Source organism: Trematomus bernacchii, unplaced genomic scaffold (genome assembly GCF_902827165.1).
Source record: "Trematomus bernacchii unplaced genomic scaffold, fTreBer1.1, whole genome shotgun sequence".
NCBI classification, from domain to species: domain Eukaryota; kingdom Metazoa; phylum Chordata; class Actinopteri; order Perciformes; family Nototheniidae; genus Trematomus; species Trematomus bernacchii.
The window spans coordinates 27529108-27549387 of record NW_022987720.1 but is presented as its reverse complement, the minus strand read 5'-3'; the positions used below and the strand labels follow the sequence as shown (position 1 = coordinate 27549387).

The following is a 20280-nucleotide window of genomic DNA, read 5'->3' as shown; positions in this document are numbered from 1 at the left end:
AGTCAATTGCAGGCTCCTCCGTCAGCAACAGGCCCAGAGTGAGAGAGAGAGAAGACTTCCTGGGTGCCTCCTTCAGGCAGGTACTGATCAGCTGCTGATTAGCTGTGCAGAAGACTCTGGGTGTTTCTCAATCGCGAGTACGCTTGCTTGGTAGCACATGTCTGCCGAGCATCTTGCTTCAGAAGCGAGTCAAGAATACTTCCTGACATTCGGAAAACAAAGAGTGGAACACGCTAGCAAGTGTGCATGTGTGCGTAATATGAGAGGCCCCGCCTTACATCTTCCGCCACAGATTTGGGGAAATTGGTCCGTGCGCAAAGCATTGTGGGGATTTTAAGACCGCGAAGTCTACTCATGTGCAGCCTCGATATTTCTCCAAACGGAGTACGCCGGGCTCGGTAGATTTCCAAGTATACTGGAGATTGGAACAGTACTTCGGCGGCACACGATGACGTAGTATGCTTGAAATAGTGGCTCTGAAGCAGCTTTACTCGCGATTGAGAAACACCCGGGGGGTGTTGTCTGCCGAGCATCTTGCTTCAGAAGCGAGTCAAGAATACTTCCTGGCATTCGGAAAACGAAGTGTGGAACACGCTAGCAAGTGTGCGTCATATGAGAGGCCCCGCCTTACATCTTCCGCCACAGATTTGGGGAAATTGGTCCGTGCGCAAAGCATTGTGGGGATTTTAAGACCGCGGAGTCTACTCATGTGCAGCCTCGATATTTCTCCAAACGGAGTACGCCGGGCTCGGTAGATTTCCAAGTATGCTGGAGATTGGAACAGTACTTCGGCGGCACACGATGACGTAGTATGCTTGAAATAGTGGCTCTGAAGCAGCTTTACTCGCGATTGAGAAACACCCATGGAGAAGAGAAAAACAGGAGGGAAGGAGAACCACACAAGTACAGCCTGCCTGGCACGTAACAACTAGATATAAGAAAATAGGTTCCTTTAATTCAGATGAGTTGAAAGGAAGACTTGGTCAATCATTATTTATCCAACCTACAGTGTGCAGCCCTTCTGACTTTTCAGGTTATTGAATAAAGGAGTTGTGCCTCCATGTCATGCGCTCTGGACATATTTCAAAGGTAAAAAAGAGATGACACTGTGACTGTGGCCAAATTTAGCATAACAAAACCAACCATTTATTTTCACATTTGTAACATTCATCAATACATCAACTTGACCTGCTTCCATCATGAAATTGCACTTATTACAACAATCAAATGTCCCCTATCTTAATACATTTTAGAGTCCTTTAACTACGCTACATTGAGACACAAACAAAACATTCATGTTATTTCCAGATACTGCAAACCATTCTAAAATATGAAACTGTAAGGAAAGTCAGATACGTTGCAAATGTAGATAATTAGAACCTGAAACGTGTTAAGTTAGTTATTACGTTTCGTAACAAGCTCCCATGTACTATCTCCCCAGAATCACTAGAAAGTACACTATGAGGCTACTGTGATACTCTTTATCTATCACTCTTGTACTAAGAGCCTTGCTTCTTATCACACCTTCTTTCCCTTTCCCTCTGATATGATATACTCCGGAGATGACCTTTTAAACCATTCAGACCAGGAACCGTCATAAACACAGACCCCTGGGTACCCGAGCATATCAGCGGCCATAACAACGTGGCAGGCCGTGACCCCGGAGCCACAGGTGACCCAGAGCGGCTGCTGCAGATCCACCCCCGCCGCGCTGAACAGTTTGGACAGGCCTTCAGTGTCCAGCTGCTTCCCAGAGGCGTCCATGAAGGAAGGGAACGGCATGTTGATGGTACCGGGGAAATGACCCGGCAGTGTGTCTGTGAGGGTGAAACATAGGAGTGAGAAACATCTGTGGGAAAACCTTGGGCAATAATGACATTACTCAAAGAAAAAAAACACAATTTGAGGATCTATAATCTGATATTTCTTGAAGTTTTCAGACACATTTTATTGAACTGATCAGCAGATAGCAGTTTAGTGTTAGTTTGCATGGATAGTTCAGTTGGCATCAATTACAGTTAGACAATCTTTATCTTGCACTATTTTTTTTGTGTTAAGTATTATATGTTGCATTGTTAGAGGAGCCTGGGATTTAAGATTTTCTTTGCCAAATTTACGCTATTGTGCATGAGATGATATGTGGATAAAGACCTATACAGTCTATGATAAAGACATGTAGTAAGTGAACTACTACTCAGTAGGGGAATGCAACTGAGCAGATCTACTAATGTCAAGTACTTGAGTATGATTTTGAGGTTTTTGTAAGCGTCTTTACTTGAGTATTTACATTTTTTATACTTTTTAGACAATATTTTACTGATTCGTTAGGGTTACTAGTTACTATACAGATTCAGATTATTGATGCAAAAATATAAATAAAGAAGTAAAATAACGTTATATTTTTTAGGGATTAAGATACAGGCCACTAAATAAAGTAGTTAAGATCTCTACATAATGCATACATAATTACAACCAAGATATATAACACATACAAACCTTTGTATCTCATTGAATGTTATTCAGATTGTTGACAGTCCTACTCGCCCTAACATTAAGTTCTCAAATAAATCCTCCTTAATTGATCTCATCTTAACTAATGTTCCCCATAAATACTCATCTGTGGGAGTATTTGCTAATGATTTGAGTGATCACTGTGTTGTAGCCGCAATTAGGGACACAAAAGTCCAAAAGGGTAAACCTCGCAGTATCAGTAAGAGAGACACAAAACATTTTGTGGAGCAAAATGGAGGGTTTTGTACATGATCTGTTTGGTTTTGATTTGGAAAAAATTGATCTGTGTGATGATGTAGAAACTGCATGGTCTTATTTTTATCTTGGTTTTATGGAGATCATTGATAGACATGCACCCCTGCGTAAATTTAGAGTGAAGGGACGAGACAATCCTTGGTTTTCTACTGAATTATCTAGTCTCCTACATGAGAGAAACAAGGCCTGGGCAAAGGCTAGGAAATCAGGCTCAGAGGTAGAATGGCTACGCAGCTAAGGAATAGATCACAAATAAAAAGTGCTAAGTCGAAGTATTATCTGTCAGTTACCACAAAGAACCTGAATAATCCTGGAAAATGTTGGAAAGCCATAAAATCGATATCCACCGGTGAAATCCGTAATGAGCTACCTCCGTGCCTTACCACAGCATCTGGCTCTATATCGGACAGGGCCACCATGTTAAATTGTTTTAATGAGCATTTTGTGTCCTGTGGCTCTCTGTTTGATTCTGTGACTAACTCTGCTTCTGTGAACACCCCAATCCGTGACTCTGAACAATGTGGTCTGGAAAACCCTTTCAGTTTTTCTCCTTTTACTGTTAATGTTGTTCATGAAGCATTATCTAAGTTAGATCCTAAGAAACCGGCTGGCCCGGACAACGTAGAACCTTTCTTTTTAAAGATAGCTGCAGATTGTATTGCTCCACCTCTCACTACTCTTTTTAACCTCTCCCTCAGCACAAACACAATTCCAAAAGTATGGAAGTCAGCTTATGTCTTGCCTTTACTGAAAGGAGGGGAGGCAACCTTATTAAATAACTATAGGCCAATCTCTAAATTGTCAGTTCTGGCCAAGGTTCTTGAACGCCTAGTGAGTGAACAGGTAAAGGAGTTTTTATGTACAAATGACATCCTGTCTAAACATCAGTCAGGCTTCAGAAAGCAACATAGCACCATCACTGCGACAATGAAAGTGGTGAATGATATTGCGGGTATTTTAGATAATAAGCAGAGTTGTGCAGCTCTATTTGTTGACCTGTCCAAAGCGTTTGATACTGTCGATCATCGCATCTTAAAGCAGAGGCTAGTCTACTCAGTATTGGCATATCCAGCCATGCAGTGGGGTGGTGAAAGGTCCCAATGTGTTCACTTTGATGGGCTGTCTTCTGAGTGGTTAAACATTACTAATGGTGTTCCTCAAGGTTCTGTTTTAGGTCCACTTTTATTCTCCATATATATATCAATAGTTTAGGTGAAAATGTGGATGAAGCTACTTTACATTTTTATGCGGACGATACCGTGATGTACTGTGCAGGTCCCTCCATTAAGGAGGCTGTTGTTGAATTGCAAGCTGTTTTTAACATTATTCAGACTCAGCTCTCTGAACTAAAGCTTCTTTTAAATGTTGATAAAACCAAGGTAATGCTCTTTTCAAAAGCTAAAAAGACTCCAGAGCCTGTTTTAGATATTGTAACTACGCAAGGAATAAAACTTGAAGTGGTTACCTGTTACAAATACCTTGGTATCTGGCTTGATGATTGTCTCACTTTTAAACGTCATGTCAATAACCTGCTTAAAACACTGAGGGTTAGACTAGGTTTCTTTTACAGGAACAAGTCCTGTTTCTCGCTTTAGGCCAGAAAAAGGCTAGTCACTGTGACCTTTTTACCTGTGCTGGACTATGGTGATTTGATTTATATGAATGCACCTGCCCATTACCTGATCAAGTTAGATGCCACCTATCACAGTGCACTGAGATTTGTGACAAACTGTAAAGTATTAACCCATCACTGTACCCTGTATGCAAGGGCAGGTTTGCCTTCACTAACTGTACGGAGGCTCAGTCACTGGTACATTTTTATATACAAAGCCATGTTAGGGAAACGTCCATCCCACATCTGCTCCCTGATCTCACGGCAAATTGTAAGTGGCTACTGCCTGAGATCGCATGCTGTGGTTTTATTAAATGTGCCAACTGCTAGGACTGTCTTAGGGAAGATAGCTTTTAGATGCGCAGCTCCTCTGTCTTGGAATAGTCTGCAAATTAAATGGAAACTGAGCAATCTGGTGCCACTAAATGTTTTTAAAGCTCGGTTGGATGCTACTCAATCGGATGCTGTTGGTACCTGTTCATGTGGATAGTTATTGTAAATTGTAATCCCTGTAATGATGCTGTATGATGTCCTTTTTGTTGTTCTGTTGTTTTATGTTTTTATGTTTCATGTGGAACCTACTTGAGCAGGTCTCCCTTGAAAAAGAGATCAATGATCTCAAGGGATACACCTGGATAAATAAAGGTTTGAAATGAAATACAATTATGAAAAGGCCATTCTGCAAAATGAGTACTTTTACTGTTGGTACTTTAAATATACTTTGATACCAATACTTTTGCCAGTACTTTTACTAAGTAAGATATTTTGTTACAGTGTAAATGCGGTGCTTTTATACTGTAATAAAATATCTTGAGTAATTATTCTACTACTACAAGGATGTCATTGTGATTGATAAGTGCACATCAACAAACTGTGTCATTGAAATTACACTTTTTGGCATGGTCAGTTATTTTATTGCATAAAACTGGCAGAATTGCAATTAACTTGTCATGCAACTTTCTGAGCTTTGCATTTTTCCTAGGAAATGTAAGACTTAGGAATTGAGTTGTTCTGGTTTCCGCACAAAGGAAAACCATGTAGTTTAAATATGCATCTCACCGTCCCTGGGCTCCGGCTCCAGACCCCTGTATCTCCCCGCGGACCTGGCGTCCACGACCTGCACCTTCTTGGTCCTGATGTTCTCCAGCATGTCTTCATAGCTCTTCACCCAGGACGCATTCAGGGTCGCCTTAAACTCACTAAACTCCGGCTTGGAGTAGTCAGAAGTCACCGTATGGTCCTCAGCCAGCCAGTTCTTGAAGCCCCCGTCCAGCACCGACACAGACCTGTGTCCAAACAACCGGAACATCCACCACACCCGGGGCGCGCAGTACGACCCAAAGTCACTGGTGTCATACACAACTACATGTGTTTCATTCCCGATACCCAGATCTCCTATATACTGGGAGAAGTGGCTGGAAGTTGGCAGCATGTGATCAAAAGCAGAGGTCTTGTCGCTGCAGTCGTCCAGGTCAACGAACGAGGAACCTGGGATGTGTTTTAGCGCAAATTCTGCCCTCGGGTTGCGCTTGGTTTTGGGGAGGTACCATGACGCGTCGAGTATGCGAAGTTTGGGTCCGACCAGGTTCTTTCTGATCGCATCTGCCAGCCACTGACAGGACACCAAAGCCCGAGTACTCGGTGCCGCCGCCATGACGAGCCGAGAGAGTCAGTACAAGCTCCGGGCGCTAGAGGGAACAGTTAGGCAGGGCGTTTTTAAAGGGGACCATGGAAAGTAAACATGAAAAATAGGAAACGTTTGTTTGTGTCTCAACATATCGTCCTTTAATTCTTGTTATAAGTGCAGGAAGATATTGTGCTTTCATGATTGGAGCAATTGCTGATTCACCTTACAAAAGTTAATACAACGTCCTGGTTTTGTTATGCTAACTTTGAGTATAGTGTCATCTCTTTTTTCCCTTTGAATATGTACAGTGCATGGCATTGAGGAAAAGCTCCTTTATTCAGTAACCAGAAAAGTAAATATTTAGCTGTGTTAGTTGTCTGTGGATGACAGGCAACACACTGTAGGTCAAACAAATATTGATTGCCCAAGTCTCCCTCACACTCAATGGGTTTATAGGAAAACAAATGTAAGTTGAAGATAATAGGCCAACAAAAAGACAACCAAATAAAATTAGACACACATTCTTAAACTTGCATTTATTAATAAGAAATTATTGAAATTATTATTACAAAATAGATTTATGTCAAATCACATACTAAAACTGAATTTTTTTCTTCAAATGTGCTTCATCTTAGTCAGTTCACAACTGTTATGTAAAGGGATTTGACCTACAAACGACTTCATAAAGTCTTCAAAGGCAGATTGTTTTTAAAGTGCATTACCTCAAAGCACCAGCAGGCTGTGCCATGTGGATACATCTCCACAAGAGCCCACATGGGGCAAGTGCTAGACGTATGGCACCAATACTCCAATAATGGAAGAGAAAGGCTTGTAAAGATAGCACCATCTGATATTATTTAAAATCAGAATTGCTTTAAGTATATAAGGCCTGTCTTGGGAATAAAACAGCAGTAGTTTTTTAAAACATGTTTACATTGCATTATCTAGATTAGAGTCTGGTTTCTTATCAAATACATACTTTGTTTTAAAGGGGCCCTATTATGCAAATGTTCAGGTTCATATTTGTATTTAGTGCCTCTACTGTGACATGTCTCCATGCTTTAATGTTCAAAAAGCTCTTTATTTTTCTCATACTGCCTGTGCTGCAGCACCTCTTTTCACCCTCTGTCTGAAACCAGAGCCCAGTCTGCTCTGATTGGTTAGCTGGCCGGCTCTGCTGTGATTGGTCAACCGCTTATGGCGCATTTCCACTACAGGGCCTCGCTCGGCCTCACTCGGTATGACTAGGCCTCGTTAGGCCTTGTTAGGACTGGCTCACTTTATGCTGCGTTTCCATTACAGTTTAGTAGCTGGGGCAGTAACTATAGTAACGCAGTGTAGGCGGAGCCGTGACGTCATCTTCAATGAGAACCACAGAAAAACAACATCAGCCGTTAGCTGTTAGCACTCAAGCTCACAGCTCCTCATATCTGTTCAGAAACTAGACAAAAGTTAAACAAGTACAAACCACAGACTGTCTGTGTCATGGCGAATACAGTCGCTGGTTTATTTATGTCTGTATAGGCCGTTGTTGTGAGTGTGGACAGGCGGAGCATATACTGCGTTAGCTTAGCCGATCTCCATTTAGAAAACACGCATTTTAAAAGTTTTTTTGCCTGCCGTCTGTCTGCAGACTTGTCAAAGCATTAAAGGGCCCATGTCATGGCCATTTCCACTGATCATAATTACATTGTTGAGGTATACTAAAATAGATTTATACTGTGCAATTTTCCAAACTCACATTGGTTTCGCATACAGCATCTCTGTCAAGCATGTGTATTCAGCAGTATTCACTTTCTCCACTAAACGACTCGTTGGAGCTCTTGCCCCCCCCCTCCCTGTGAGCCTAGTGTGCTCCGATTGGTCAGCTCGGCCACTCTGTTCTGATTAGTCAACCACCAGAGAGGCTCCGCCCGCTTTTTTCGGGGAACATCAGTGTAATGGTACAGCTGATATTTTATACTAACTAACCGAACTGAACCTACAACTGTTGTTATAGAAGAGTGTGACGGCCCCAGGGCCTTTGTGCAGGTGTGTTGCAGGGCTTACGGTGGGGTGGAGCTGAAGAGGGTAATCAGCGCGATCACGGACACCTTCGTAGCCGGTGCTATTAATCCCAGCGGCCCGGAGTCTCTCTCCAAAGCGCTGCAGAAGGACGAACTGAGCGACCCTCTCCCCTCGACCACCTATCTCTGCATTTACCACAATAAATGTGCCGTGGTTTTGTAAACTCGTGTATGTCTCCTTGCCTTTCCGTTGTGGCCTACGAGCCGACATAACAAAGAGTAAGTTATTTTTACCTGTAATAAACTACTACTGTTTGATGAGAAATCAAATCATGGTTTGCTAATATATGAATTCAGGGAAGAAAGGATAGGCCTACTAAGTATTTCCATTAAACTTTATTTTTAGAAATGTACAAAATGAACATAAATATACATATATACACGGTATATCATCCATTCCTCCTCCTCTTGCCTGCGCACAGCCGGTGCGGTGCGGTGCCTTTTAGCACGAGGCCTCAGTAGAAGTCCCGTCCCCGTCATGGATTGTCCGCCAGGATCTGGCTGGACGAAATCAAATGCAAATCACAAAATATTAGAGAAACTTAGTTGTTTTAGATTCGTTAGTAGTAGTTGTGTAATGAACAGCTTGCCTGCTAATATGCTAACCTAGCTTTTGTTTACCTTGGTAGCTAACACGATATGAACGTTAGCTTGGAGGAAAGGCAACTATAATGCAGTGTAATAAAACTACTATGAACAAAAGCTAGTGGTTCATATTAGGCTCGCAATAACGTGTTTATAATTGCAATCGTATACGGGTATTCTGCTACCATACAATGTAACTTGCATGAATACATTGTTTTGCGCTAGCATACAGCTAGCCTCGTTAGCTACATGCAGTATATGTACTGTCACAATGTACGGTAAATCACCCGGACTATACTGTATGAGTATTCCGTGTGTGTGACTGCAGACATTCTCCTGCCATGACAAACATGTAAGGCCATCTGCTGACATTGTAGTTGATATATTTAAACGCTAGCAACGTAGCATCACAAAAATGTTTTTCCGACCAAATCTAGCTCTAGCTCCGTGTGTTAGATCGGTTGCATACACGCTACGCCAGCTATAATGTAATTATGTTTCGCGACTGACCGCACGGCAAATCACCCGGAGTATACTGTCAATAGGTATTTTGTGTGTGAATGCAGACATTCTCCTGCTATGAGATACATGTATGCAAGGCCATCTGCTGATATTAGAGTTGATATATGGAAACTCTAGCAACTTAGTTAGCACAGTTAGCACTGTGTCAATGGCTTAGCAGTCCAACACAGTTTACACATTTAAACAGTCTTGTTTGATAAATACACAAATAACAATGCAAACTTACAGGTTGTATACCCGGATCTTCCCCTGCTCCAAACGGTCCAAACAAGCTGTGCATATCCGGCCTCAAACTGGGCAATGTTTTGGAAGCTTTCGTCTGTGAAATGCCGGTTCTTCGAACCTCTGGAGGAGGAACACGCCGCTGCTGGTGTGGCCATAGCTCTTCGGGATTGGTCCATTTCGTTCCGGGTACCGCATGACATCAGGCGGTACCCGGAAGAATCAAATGGGCAGTGACGTATCTCCAACGAGGCGTTTTGGGGAGGTATTTTCTGTGTTAGAGTTTTACTCGCTACAGGGTGTACTTTGAGGGTTTTGACTCTGCACACCGTTTACATGCATAAAAACCTTCATAACACACAAGGGGACGGGTAATAACCGGAAAAGCATGACATGGGAGCTTTAATTCATGGTTTTTACTAACTGGTATCAGTATGTTGTTACTTCGGCATCATTTTGAAACGTGTATTACAATTAAATCACGGTCAAATATGTTCATTTTTTTGTAGTTGTAGCCCCCTTGCCAGCGATTCTCTCTCTAGTTTAGCATACTCAGCCCGACTCAGCCTGGTTGTTGGCCCGGAAAGAACCTCGATTTTATGGGGCCAGAAAAACTGTGAAATAGTACCCGCTAGCCGGAACTACGCCAAGTGGAAACGCAACCAAAAACGGGCCGGGCACGGCACGGCACGCTTAAAGCGAGCTCCGTCCGCGCTGTAGTGGAAATGCGCCATTAGAGATCCAGGTCCAGCCCTTTAGCCTATCACATACAATGTGTTGGAGCGCTAGCCATTGCATAGTGATGTCATTATGTTCAGGAAGTAAACAAAAAAAAAGGAGGGAACTTGGGGATTTTAGCCTTAGAAGACCCCCAGGGCAGGACTACATAGGGAAGGAAAAACCCCCCAAAAGCATAGGGCCTCTTTAAAATCCACATTTAGATTTTGTAGTAGTAGTAGAACCTTTATTTAGCCAGGAAAATCAATTAAGAACAAATTCTTATTTTCAATGATGACCTGACAGGAGGCAAAAGGCTTCCTGAGGGGATGGGGGTTGGGAGGAAGAAAATAACAAGCACACACAGCGTATACTTAAGTTTAGAACTCTGTTTATTTCTGGAAGCTTTCCCTTGTCAAACTAAGAGCCTTGCTTCTTATCACACCTTCTTTCCCTTTCCCTCTGATATGATATACTCCGGAGATGCCCTTTTAAACCATTCACGCCAGGAGGCGTCATAAACACAGACCCCTGGGTACCCGAGCATATCAGCGGCCAGAACAACGTGGCAGGCCGTGACCCCCTGGCTACAGGTGACCCAGAGCGGCTGCTGCAGATCCACCCCCGCCACGCTGAACAGTTTGGACAGGCCTTCAGAATCCAGCTGCTTCCCAGAGGCGTCCATGAAGGAAGGGAACGGCATGTTGATGGTACCGGGGAAATGACCCGGCAGTGTGTCTGTGAGGGTGAAACATAGGAGTGAGAAACATCTGTGGGAACATGTGGGACAATAATGACATAAGATAAAGAAAACAAACACAACTTGAGGTTCTCTAATCAGATTTTTCACAGAAGCTCTCAGACACTACTAATGGACTTCCTCAGCAGATGCTTCGTTGTAATGAAGGTGGTTCAGTTGGCACCATGACAGTTTGACCATCTTTCTATTGTGCATATGACAATAAATCTTATGAAACTTGAAAACGATAACGATATATGTCGAAAAATACATTTAGTAAATGGATCTTGGGTCATTTCTTTTTTTTCAAAACTACTACTCAGTAGGACAATGTAACTGAGCAGATCTACTAATGTCAAGTACTTAAGTATGATTTTGAGGTTTTTGTAAGCGTCTTTACTTGAGTATTTACATTTTTTAGACAATATTTTACTGAATCGTTAGGGTTACTAGTTACTATACAGATTCAGATTATTGACGCAAAAATATAAATAAAGAAGTAAAATAATGTTACATTTTTTAGGGATTAAGATACAGGCCACTAAATAAAGTATTTAAGATCTCTAATGCATACATAATTACAACCAAGATATATAACACATACAATTATGAAAAGGCCATTCTGCAAGATGACTACTTTTACTGTTGTTACTTTAAATATACTTTGATACCAATACTTTTGCCAGTACTTTTACTAAGATATTTTATTACAGTGTAAATGCGGTGCTTTTATACTGTAATAAAATATCTTGAGTAATTATTCTACTACTACAAGGATGTCATTGTGATTGATAAGTGCACATCAACAAACTGTGTTTGAAATCACACTTTTTGGCATGGTCAGTTATATTTATTGCATACAACTGGCAGAATTGCAATTAACTATTGTCATGCAACTTTCTGAGCTTTGCACTAAGCCTGCATTTTTCCTAGGAAATGTAAGACTTAGGAATTTAGTTGCTCTGGTTTCTGCACAATGGAAAAACATGTGGTTTAAATATGCATCTCACCGTCTCTGGGCTCCGGCTCCAGACCCCTGTATCTCCCCGCGGACCTGGAATCCACGACCTGCACCTTCTTGGTCCTGATGTTCTCCAGCATGTCTTCATAGCTCTTCACCCAGGACGCATTCAGGGTCGCCTTAAACTCACTAAACTCCGGCTTGGAGTAGTCAGAAGTCACCGGATGGTCCTCAGCCAGCCAGTTCTTAAAGCCCCCGTCCAGCACCGACACAGACCCGTGTCCAAACAACCGGAACATCCACCACACCCGGGGCGCGAAGTACGGCCCGAAGTCACTGGTGTCATACACAACTACATGTGTGTCATTCCCGATGCCCAGATCTCCTACATACTGGGAGAAGTGGCTGGAAGTTGGCAGCATATGATCAAAAGCAGAGGTCTTGTCTCTGCAGTTGTCCGGGTTAAATAACGAGGAACCTGGGATGTGTTTTAGCGCAAATTCTGCCCTCGGGTTGCGCTTGGTTTTGGGGAGGTACCATGACGCGTCGAGTATGCGAAGTTTGGGTCCGACCAGGTTCTTTCTGATTGCATCTGCCAGCCACTGACAGGACACCAAAGCCCGGGTTTGTGCCGCCATGACGAGCCGAGAGTCAGTTCAAGCTCCTGGTTTTGTTATGCTAACTCTGAGTATAGCGTCATCTCTTTTTTCCCTTTGAATATGTCCAGTGCATGGCATTGAGTTAAAGCTCCTTTATTCAGTAACCAGAAAAGTAAATATTTAGCTGTGTTCATGGGCGTCGCAGCCATTATATGAGGGTGGGACAAGTCCCCCCCACTTTTTCAAATGATTAGTTTAGACCCCCCCACTTTTACTATGCGGAAAGTCCGTGAATCGGTCTATCCACTCGCCGCACTTTGTAGAGCGCTGTGTCAGTGCTTCACTATCAAATGAAATCCATTCCACTTGCTTATTGAGAGAATGCCCAAATCAATGAAACTCCGTACCATGTTTTCACTGCTACTTTGTACCAAGGCAGATTCTCACATAGCGCGCGCATGTTCAAGGAGTGATGTCATAGTTGGACAGCTCAGATCTGTTGTATAAAGCGATGCCGGTAGCGGAGGTAAGGCACACACACCAAATGTTCAGGAAATGGTTAATACAGCGAAAATCAAAGCTGACGATCTCTTGGTTTGATATGTTTTCTCCCCCAGACAACATGGACATAAGAACATTTTTTTCAAAGAAGAGGAAAGTAAGTAATCAGCTGGTAGCAGTTAATCAGTTAACAGTGATGGCGGCGTCTCACTTCTGGAGAGGAGTTTCCATCCCAGTATTCAGTTAACTATTTATTTTCTGTGCACATTACATAGACTAGCTAATATTCTACCTACTGCTTGGGACTTTGAGTCTTCAAAATGTCCAATCAAGGTTCAAGGTTCAAGGTTCTTTATTGTCAATCTGACATAGCTACAGAGTAATTATGCAGTTGAAAATCTTATGTCACAGGCTTCTCCAACAATGCAACATAATAACATAACATAATAACAATAAGAGCAAGAGCAATACAAAAATAATAATAGTTATAAAAATGAAATAAAGTTATGATGTGAATAGTGCAGTATGAGTCTATATACAAGTTATTGGAATGATATATATATATTAGGTATTAGATACATACTACTGAGTAGCAGTTGAATGTTTGATGTTGTTTCAACAGTTCAATTGTTTAACAGTCTCACTGCCCGCGGGAAGAAACTGTCTCCGAATCTTCTTGTCCTTGCCCGGATGCTGCGGTAACGTCTGCCACACGGCAACAGAAAGAACAGTTTGTGGCTGGGGTGATGGGGGTCTTTGATAATCCGTAGTGATTTCTTCCTGAGCCGCTGGGAGTAAAGGTCCTCCATGGATGGCAGCTCCGTCCTGGTGATGTGCTGTGCAGTTTTCACCACCCTCTGTAAAGCCTTACGATCGAGGTCGGTGCAGCTGCCGTACCAGGCCGTCATGCTGCCAGTGAGGATACTCTCTATCGTGCACCTGTAGAAGTTGCAGAGTATCCTGGAATCCATTTTGAACCTCCTCAGCCTGCGGAGGAAGAAGAGCCGCTGTCGAGCTTTCTTGGTCAATGTCACAGACTGGGACTTACTTTAGAGTCAGTTGTATTTACATTCAGTATGACTTGTTATGATTCAATGTGAAAGAGTATACTGCTCAATAAATAATTATCACTTCACCACCTCTCTTGACATCTAGGCACTTGAGAGTAAGTCAGAGGCAGAATACAGGGACAGTGGAGAGAGGTCCATTGCTGAGGTGAGTGATGAAAGGGAAATGACAGTTGAGAGTAAATTGTGATGTGGACTCTCATCCCAGGATTTTAAGGAAATCAGTGGGGATATTGAACAGGAAACATTTCAGTCAAGGGGCATCATATGACCAATATAGACAGAAGAGCAACATTTATTTGAACATTTATGTCAATGATACCATTCCTAGGTGAACTTAACATCTGTATGGAGTCAGATCAGTCTCAATATTAATAAATGCTCACAGAAGGATTCACAAATGTATTTTGCGATTTATATATAAATGTCTCTCCACAACAATATCTCTCAATGCACTCACAAATATTTATTGTTGTATATAAATGTACAAAAAATGGGCATTTAAACTGCTTTTTATTAATTCAAAGACAGCTCTGAATTAATAATCAAATATGTTTCCTTTCTTTACTACTGGATGAAATTACAAAATGTACCCATCATTTTCGTCATGCTAGTGTAGCCACATAAAAGTATCAAACCACCTGTTAAAATGCACCAGAATACAGGAAATCTATATATTTTTTCGCCCCCACACCCCCCGTTAAAGATGTCCCCCCCACATTCAGGATGCTTCCTACGCCCATGGCTGTGTTAGTTGTCAGTGGAGGACAGGCAACACACTGTAGGTCAAAGAAATATTGATTGACCAAGTCTCCCTCACACTCAATGGGTTTATAGGAACATTTTTAACATAACATAACATAAGTTGAAGATAATAGGCCAACAAAAAGACAACCAAATAAAATTAGACACACATTCTTAAACTTGCATTTATTAATAAGAAATTATTGAAATGATTATTACAAAATAGATTTATGTCAAATCACATAAAATCATAAAATGGCACCAATACTCCAATAATGGGGGAGAAGGGGAGTAAAAACAGCAACATTGAAAACAGTGTGGCACAGTGGACTAGTGCATTGGTGTTCGGATCAGGGTTCAAACCCCACTGCAGTCAGCATGTCGTTGTGTCCCTGGGCAAGACACTTCACCCCAAATTGCTCCTGTGGGGATTGCCCACAGTATTGAGTATGTAAGTCGCTTTGGATAAAAGCGTCTAACAAGTAACATGTAATGTAAAATTATTCTCAGTAAATAAGGCCTGTCTTGGTAATATGACAGCAGTAGTTTATTTTAACATGTTTAAAAATACAATAAAGCAAACATTGCATTATCTAGATTAGAGTCTGGTTTCTTATAAAATACAGACTTTGTTTTAAAGGGGCCCTATTATACTAGTTTTCAGGTTATATTTGTATGTAGTGTCTCTACTGTGACATGTCTCCATGCTTTAATGTTCAAAAAGCTCTTTATTTTTCTCATTCTGCCTGTGCTGCAGCACCTCTTTTCACCCTCTGTCTGAAACCAGAGCCCAGTCTGCTCTGATTGGTTAGCTGGCCGGCTCTGTTGTGATTGGTCAACCGCTTTAGAGATCCAGGTCCAGCCCAGTAGCCTATCATGTACATTACAATGTGTTGGAGCGCTAGCCGTTGCATAGTGATGTCATTATGTTCAGGAAGTAAACAAAAAAAGAGGAGGGAACTTAGGGATTTTAGCCTTAGAAGACCCCCAGGGCAGGACTACATAGGAAAGGGAAAAAACCCCAAAAGCATATAGGACCTCTTTAAAATCCACATTTTGATTTTGTAACAAGCACACACAGCATATACTTAAAGGGGACCTATCATGCAAAATGCATATGTGTCCCCGGTGTTCCAGGGAACTCACCAAGTGTCAGAAAACACAACCCTCTCTATTTTCCTCCATACCCAAATCTCTAAAAAAGGGGCTACAACGGATCTGATAAAAACTGATCCAGATTTGAACACTGTCCTGACGTCAGGACAGTGGCGCTACGGCTATTGGGCCAACTCCACCAATCAGGACGACACAGCCACGGCCATTGCCGTTCGAAAGCGCTGTAGACGCTGTAGTACATATGCCAGGCCAGTAGATGGTGCTGTTCTCACTGAATCTGCCCTTGCAGAGCAGAGCTAAAAAAAGTGCAAATTGAGCGAAATGAGGCATGGCTAAAATGCATGATCTGTTTGGTATTTTGAAAACAGAAACGTATAAATATACCTTACATAGGTATGGCCCTACAATATATCATTTAAATATACCATGATAGGTCCACTTTAAGTTTAGAACTCTGTTTATTTCTGGAAGATTATTTGACTGTGATTACCGTTAGAATGTATCAGTATCATAGTGTGATTTTGTTTTTTTAATGCAGATTGGTAAACTAAATCTCTGGTTTGACCTCGGTGGCTACATGCTCAGGTGGAGCTTTGGTGAACCACTCATACCAGGACCCGTCGTACACAGTGGCCCCCGGGGCCCCGCACAGATGAGCAGCCAGCACCATGTGACAGGCCGTCACCCCGGAGCCACAGGAGCCACAGAGAGGCTTGTTCAGGTCGATCTGAGACTGCTCAAAGAACTCCTTCAGCTTCTCCGGGGAGAGCATCATGCCGTCTTCATCCAGGAACTCCCAGAAAGGCATGCATTTAGAGCCGGGGATGTGACCTGATTTGACACCTGTGGGAAAGAAATATAGTAGATTACATCTTTGGACATACGTGTAGCACAATTAAATACCACTGTTTTTAAAATGTTCTCTTACTTAATGGGGTCCTACATTATTTGCTAAATTTACAAGTTATGGTTACTTCATGTGATACATTTCTGTAGTATATATGTGTTTTATTCATATATATATCACATATACAGTCACCTATTTCCGTGGAACAATCATCAATAAACAACATTTGAATCATTGTCTGATGATATTTGTTTGGCTATGTGCTTTAGTTTCTTAGCGACTGTCAATCAAATACCAAACAACCAAGTCTTGATGAAGCAGATCAAATATTCAATATTCAAGGATCTGTGAAACAAAAATATATTTTTCTGTTGCTTGTTTGTTGATGATTTTGAAGAAAAACACTTTGTACTTTAAACCAATCCTTAGGGGCTTTACACAAAGTCTGGTGACATTAAATTAAAAACATTCAAAATACATTTTAGTAAAACAATCACATCTCAATAAATTCAATACTAAATTGTGTGGACACAATGTGACAACATTCAAAGAAATGGCCTAGCCTATACTATATGACCTTTGCACTCATTTAGCATAGCACTGATGCTACACACTGCTGTCATGTGTTTGCATTATTGATTTTGAGGGGAACTGTTTGCTATATAAATGATGCCCTTTTGTAGTGACTTTGGCGCATTTCCACTACAGCGCGGAGCTCGCTTTAAGCGTGCCGTGCCGTGCCGTGCCCAGCCCGTTTTTGGTTGCGTTTCCACTTGGCGTAGTTCCGGCTAGCGGGTAGGCTACTATTACACAGTTTTTCTGGCCCCATAAAATCGAGGTTCTTTCCGGGCCAACAACCAGGCTGAGTCGGGCTGAGTATGCTAAACTAGAGAGAGAATCGCTGGCAAGGGGGCTACAACTACAACAAAATGAACATATTTGACAGTGTAACAACAGACATTGATACTGGTTAGTAAAAACCATGAATTAATGCTTTGACAAGTCTGCAGACAGACGGCAGGCAAAAAACCTTTTAAAATGCGTGTTTTCTAAATGGAGATCGGCTAAGCTAACGCAGTATATGCTCCGACCGTCCACACTCACAACAACGGCCTATACAGACATAAATAAACCAGCGACTGTATTCGCTTATACCTTTTGTCTAGTTTCTGAACAGATATGAGGAGCTGTGAGCTCTGAGGGCTAACAGCTAACGGCTGATGTTGGTTTTCTGTGGTTCTCATTGAAGATGACGTCACGGCTTACACTGCGTTACTATAGTCACTGCCCCAGCTACTAAACTGTAATGGAAATGCAGCATAAAAGTGAGCCAATCCTAACAAGGCCTAACGAGGCCTAGCCATACCGAGCGAGGCCGAGCGAGGCCCTGTAGTGGAAATGCGCCAGATTCACCGGCACATTTATTTGTATTAAAGGAGAGGTGTCATGCTTTTCCGGTTATTACCCGTCCCCTTGTGTGTTATGAAGGTTTTTATGCATGTAAACGGTGTGCAGAGTCAAAACCCTCAAAGTACACCCTGTAGTGAGTAAAACTCTAACCCCTAGATTCCACCGGGTCCGTCTGCGGCGCGTTACGGGCGCGTTACGGGCGCATTACGGGCGCGTTACGGGCGCGTTACGGCTGCGCCGCGGTGCTCACGGCGATCGCGGCCACTCTAGTCAATGGGTGCTATTCCACCACACGCGGCGCGTTACGGCTTAGAAGCGTCCCAGAAGCGGCTCGGCGCAGGGCTCTTCTAAAATTAGGATCGAATCCTATTTTTGTCGCGGCACAGCCGTAACGTAAGGTCGGCCAGGCAGGAAGTGGAACGTTCAGAGCTATATATACGATATATACACACACACAAACTAATTTTGCAGACCCTATCCCTCCGTAGTCTTTCAAGTAGGAGGAGAAATGCCAGCGTTCTCCTCCGGTTTACAGGCACTGTGTAAATTGTATATATAGAATAATTATGATGATGAATGCATTTTTTTACCAGCAACACATCTTTGATTCATGTCGTTTATAACTGGAATATTACAGTTATTATTAACTTTGTCTGTACAAAGTAGCCTGTCCAGGAAATATGCCCAAATCAACAAAAACTGCGAGCCGGCAGGCAAGACGCTCCGCTTCTGAAATGCTTCTGAAACGCGCCTGGTAGGGTATGACGCCGGAGGAGGCCGGACCAAAACCGCAACGCGGCGCAGACGGACCCGGTGGAATCTAGGGGTAACACAGAAAATACCTCCCCAAAACGCCTCGTTGGAGATACGTCATTGTCCATTTGATTCTTCCGGGTACGGCATGATGTCATGCCGCACCCGGAACGAAATGGACCAATCCGTGGAGCCGTTAAGTTACGTCCGCGGAGCCGTTAGCCCCCGCTGACTGGTCCAAATTGACCAATCCACGGACTTCCTCACACACAGGCAGCTCTGCTGATTTCTCTCCTCCCTGGCTGCAGGCTGATAACAGACAGTTGGGATCGCGGCAAAATTCTCTCTGCAGACCCATTCTCACAGAGTTTATCAACCTTTTTCTTACTCAATATCAAGCCACACTTATTGTTTTTACTTCGGCTGTGAGTTTGTGTGTGCTCAGGATGAGTTTGCTGTGTTTCGCTATGTATGCTAAACAAGGAAACAACACCTCCACGGAGCTCAGCGCGATTCACAACGTCCCGACCAATCAGAGCACACTGTGCTCACAGGGAGGGTGGGGGCTGGAGCTTTTGGAGCTACAACAAGCCGTTAAAGGCAGAGAGTGAAATTCAGTGAATACAAGTAGTTTACAGAGATGCTGTATGAGAAACCAATGTGAGTTTGGAAAAATGCACAATATAAATCTATTTTAGTATACCTCAACAATGGAATTATGATCAGTGGAAATGGCCATGACACCTCTCCAAGAATGTGCAGCACAACAACTAAAAAGTACTTAAGTGCAAACATTAGACATACCCTCTCTTGGTTCTGGCTCCCATCCAAGGAACCTCTCCCGGGGCCTCACGTCCACCACCTGGAACTGTTGTCTGTTAATGTTCTCTGTCATGTCCTCGAATGACTTCACCCAGGAGCGCTCCATGGTGGCGGTGAAGCGCGCTGCTTCAGGCCGGCTATACGTGCCTGTTGTCGGATGTCCTCGCTTGACCCAGTCCCGAAACCCCCCGTTGAGCACCGACACTTGAGGGTGGCCAAACAAGCGGAACATCCACCAAACCCTGGTGCAGGAAAACGCTCCGAAGTCACTGGCGTCGTAAACAACCACATGGCTGTCATTTCCAATGCCCAAATTCCCTACATAGTCTGCGAAAAACTGCTCATTTGGGAGCGTATGGTCGAACTTTGAGGTTCTGTCCGAGCACTCGTCAATGTCGAAAAAAGACGCTCCTGGGATGTGAGTTTCTGCAAACTCCTTCTTGGCGTCTCGGTTCATCATGGGCAGGTACCAGGACGTGTCCAGGATCCGCAGACCAGGTCCCACGAGGTTTCGGTTGACCATGTTTGCAAGCCACTTTGCAGAAACAAGAGTTTGAGCCTGCAGCCCCATGTTTACAGCTGTCTGAAAGTGAGCCTCTTATCA

General features: G+C 42.9%; 3 protein-coding genes and 1 long non-coding RNA gene across 5 annotated transcripts; 1 reads left to right on the top strand and 3 right to left on the bottom strand.

Moving 5' to 3' along the window:
* Positions 1 to 1106: 1106 nt before the first annotated feature.
* On the bottom strand, positions 1107 to 12652 carry LOC117493524 (thiosulfate sulfurtransferase-like). 2 transcript variants are annotated; one of them, XM_034144136.1, is made up of 3 exons: positions 11867 to 12652; positions 10546 to 10855; positions 1107 to 1507 (listed from the first exon to the last, which is right to left on the bottom strand). In XM_034144136.1, exons 1-2 carry the CDS (start codon positions 12453 to 12455, stop codon positions 10557 to 10559), a joined length of 888 nt encoding a protein of 295 aa, XP_034000027.1. In that variant the 5' UTR covers positions 12456 to 12652; the 3' UTR covers positions 1107 to 1507; positions 10546 to 10556. The 2 variants fall into 2 exon arrangements, with proteins under 2 accessions (XP_034000027.1, XP_034000026.1); XM_034144135.1 differs by lacking the exon at positions 1107 to 1507 and having other exon boundaries at positions 10487 to 10855; positions 11867 to 12651.
* On the bottom strand, positions 1120 to 6056 carry LOC117493523 (3-mercaptopyruvate sulfurtransferase-like). Its single transcript, XM_034144134.1, has 2 exons — positions 5438 to 6056; positions 1120 to 1817 (listed from the first exon to the last, which is right to left on the bottom strand). Exons 1-2 carry the CDS (start codon positions 6030 to 6032, stop codon positions 1519 to 1521), a joined length of 894 nt encoding a protein of 297 aa, XP_034000025.1. The 5' UTR covers positions 6033 to 6056; the 3' UTR covers positions 1120 to 1518.
* A 383-nt stretch (positions 12653 to 13035) lies between the features above and the next one.
* LOC117493069 lies at positions 13036 to 16926 on the top strand. The gene is made up of 2 exons (XR_004556930.1): positions 13036 to 13074; positions 16383 to 16926. It is a non-coding gene; the product is annotated as an uncharacterized LOC117493069 (long non-coding RNA).
* Positions 16229 to 20280, bottom strand: LOC117493068 (thiosulfate sulfurtransferase-like). The gene is made up of 2 exons (XM_034143459.1): positions 19659 to 20280; positions 16229 to 16687 (listed from the first exon to the last, which is right to left on the bottom strand). Exons 1-2 carry the CDS (start codon positions 20245 to 20247, stop codon positions 16392 to 16394), a joined length of 885 nt encoding a protein of 294 aa, XP_033999350.1. The 5' UTR covers positions 20248 to 20280; the 3' UTR covers positions 16229 to 16391.

Excerpts from the sequence above, each read along its gene's own strand:
- LOC117493523 (XM_034144134.1), bottom strand. The coding sequence starts at position 6,032 with ATGGCGGCGGCACCGAGTACTCGGGCTTTGGTGTCCTGTCAGTGGCTG. Across the intron at positions 1,818-5,437 it reads GGAGCCGGAGCCCAGGGACG|ACACACTGCCGGGTCATTTC; the intron begins GTGAGATGCATA and ends TCACCCTCACAG.
- LOC117493524 (XM_034144136.1), bottom strand. The coding sequence starts at position 12,455 with ATGGCGGCACAAACCCGGGCTTTGGTGTCCTGTCAGTGGCTGGCAGAT. Across the intron at positions 10,856-11,866 it reads GGAGCCGGAGCCCAGAGACG|ACACACTGCCGGGTCATTTC; the intron begins GTGAGATGCATA and ends TCACCCTCACAG.
- LOC117493068 (XM_034143459.1), bottom strand. The coding sequence starts at position 20,247 with ATGGGGCTGCAGGCTCAAACTCTTGTTTCTGCAAAGTGGCTTGCAAAC. Across the intron at positions 16,688-19,658 it reads GGAGCCAGAACCAAGAGAGG|GTGTCAAATCAGGTCACATC; the intron begins GTATGTCTAATG and ends TCTTTCCCACAG.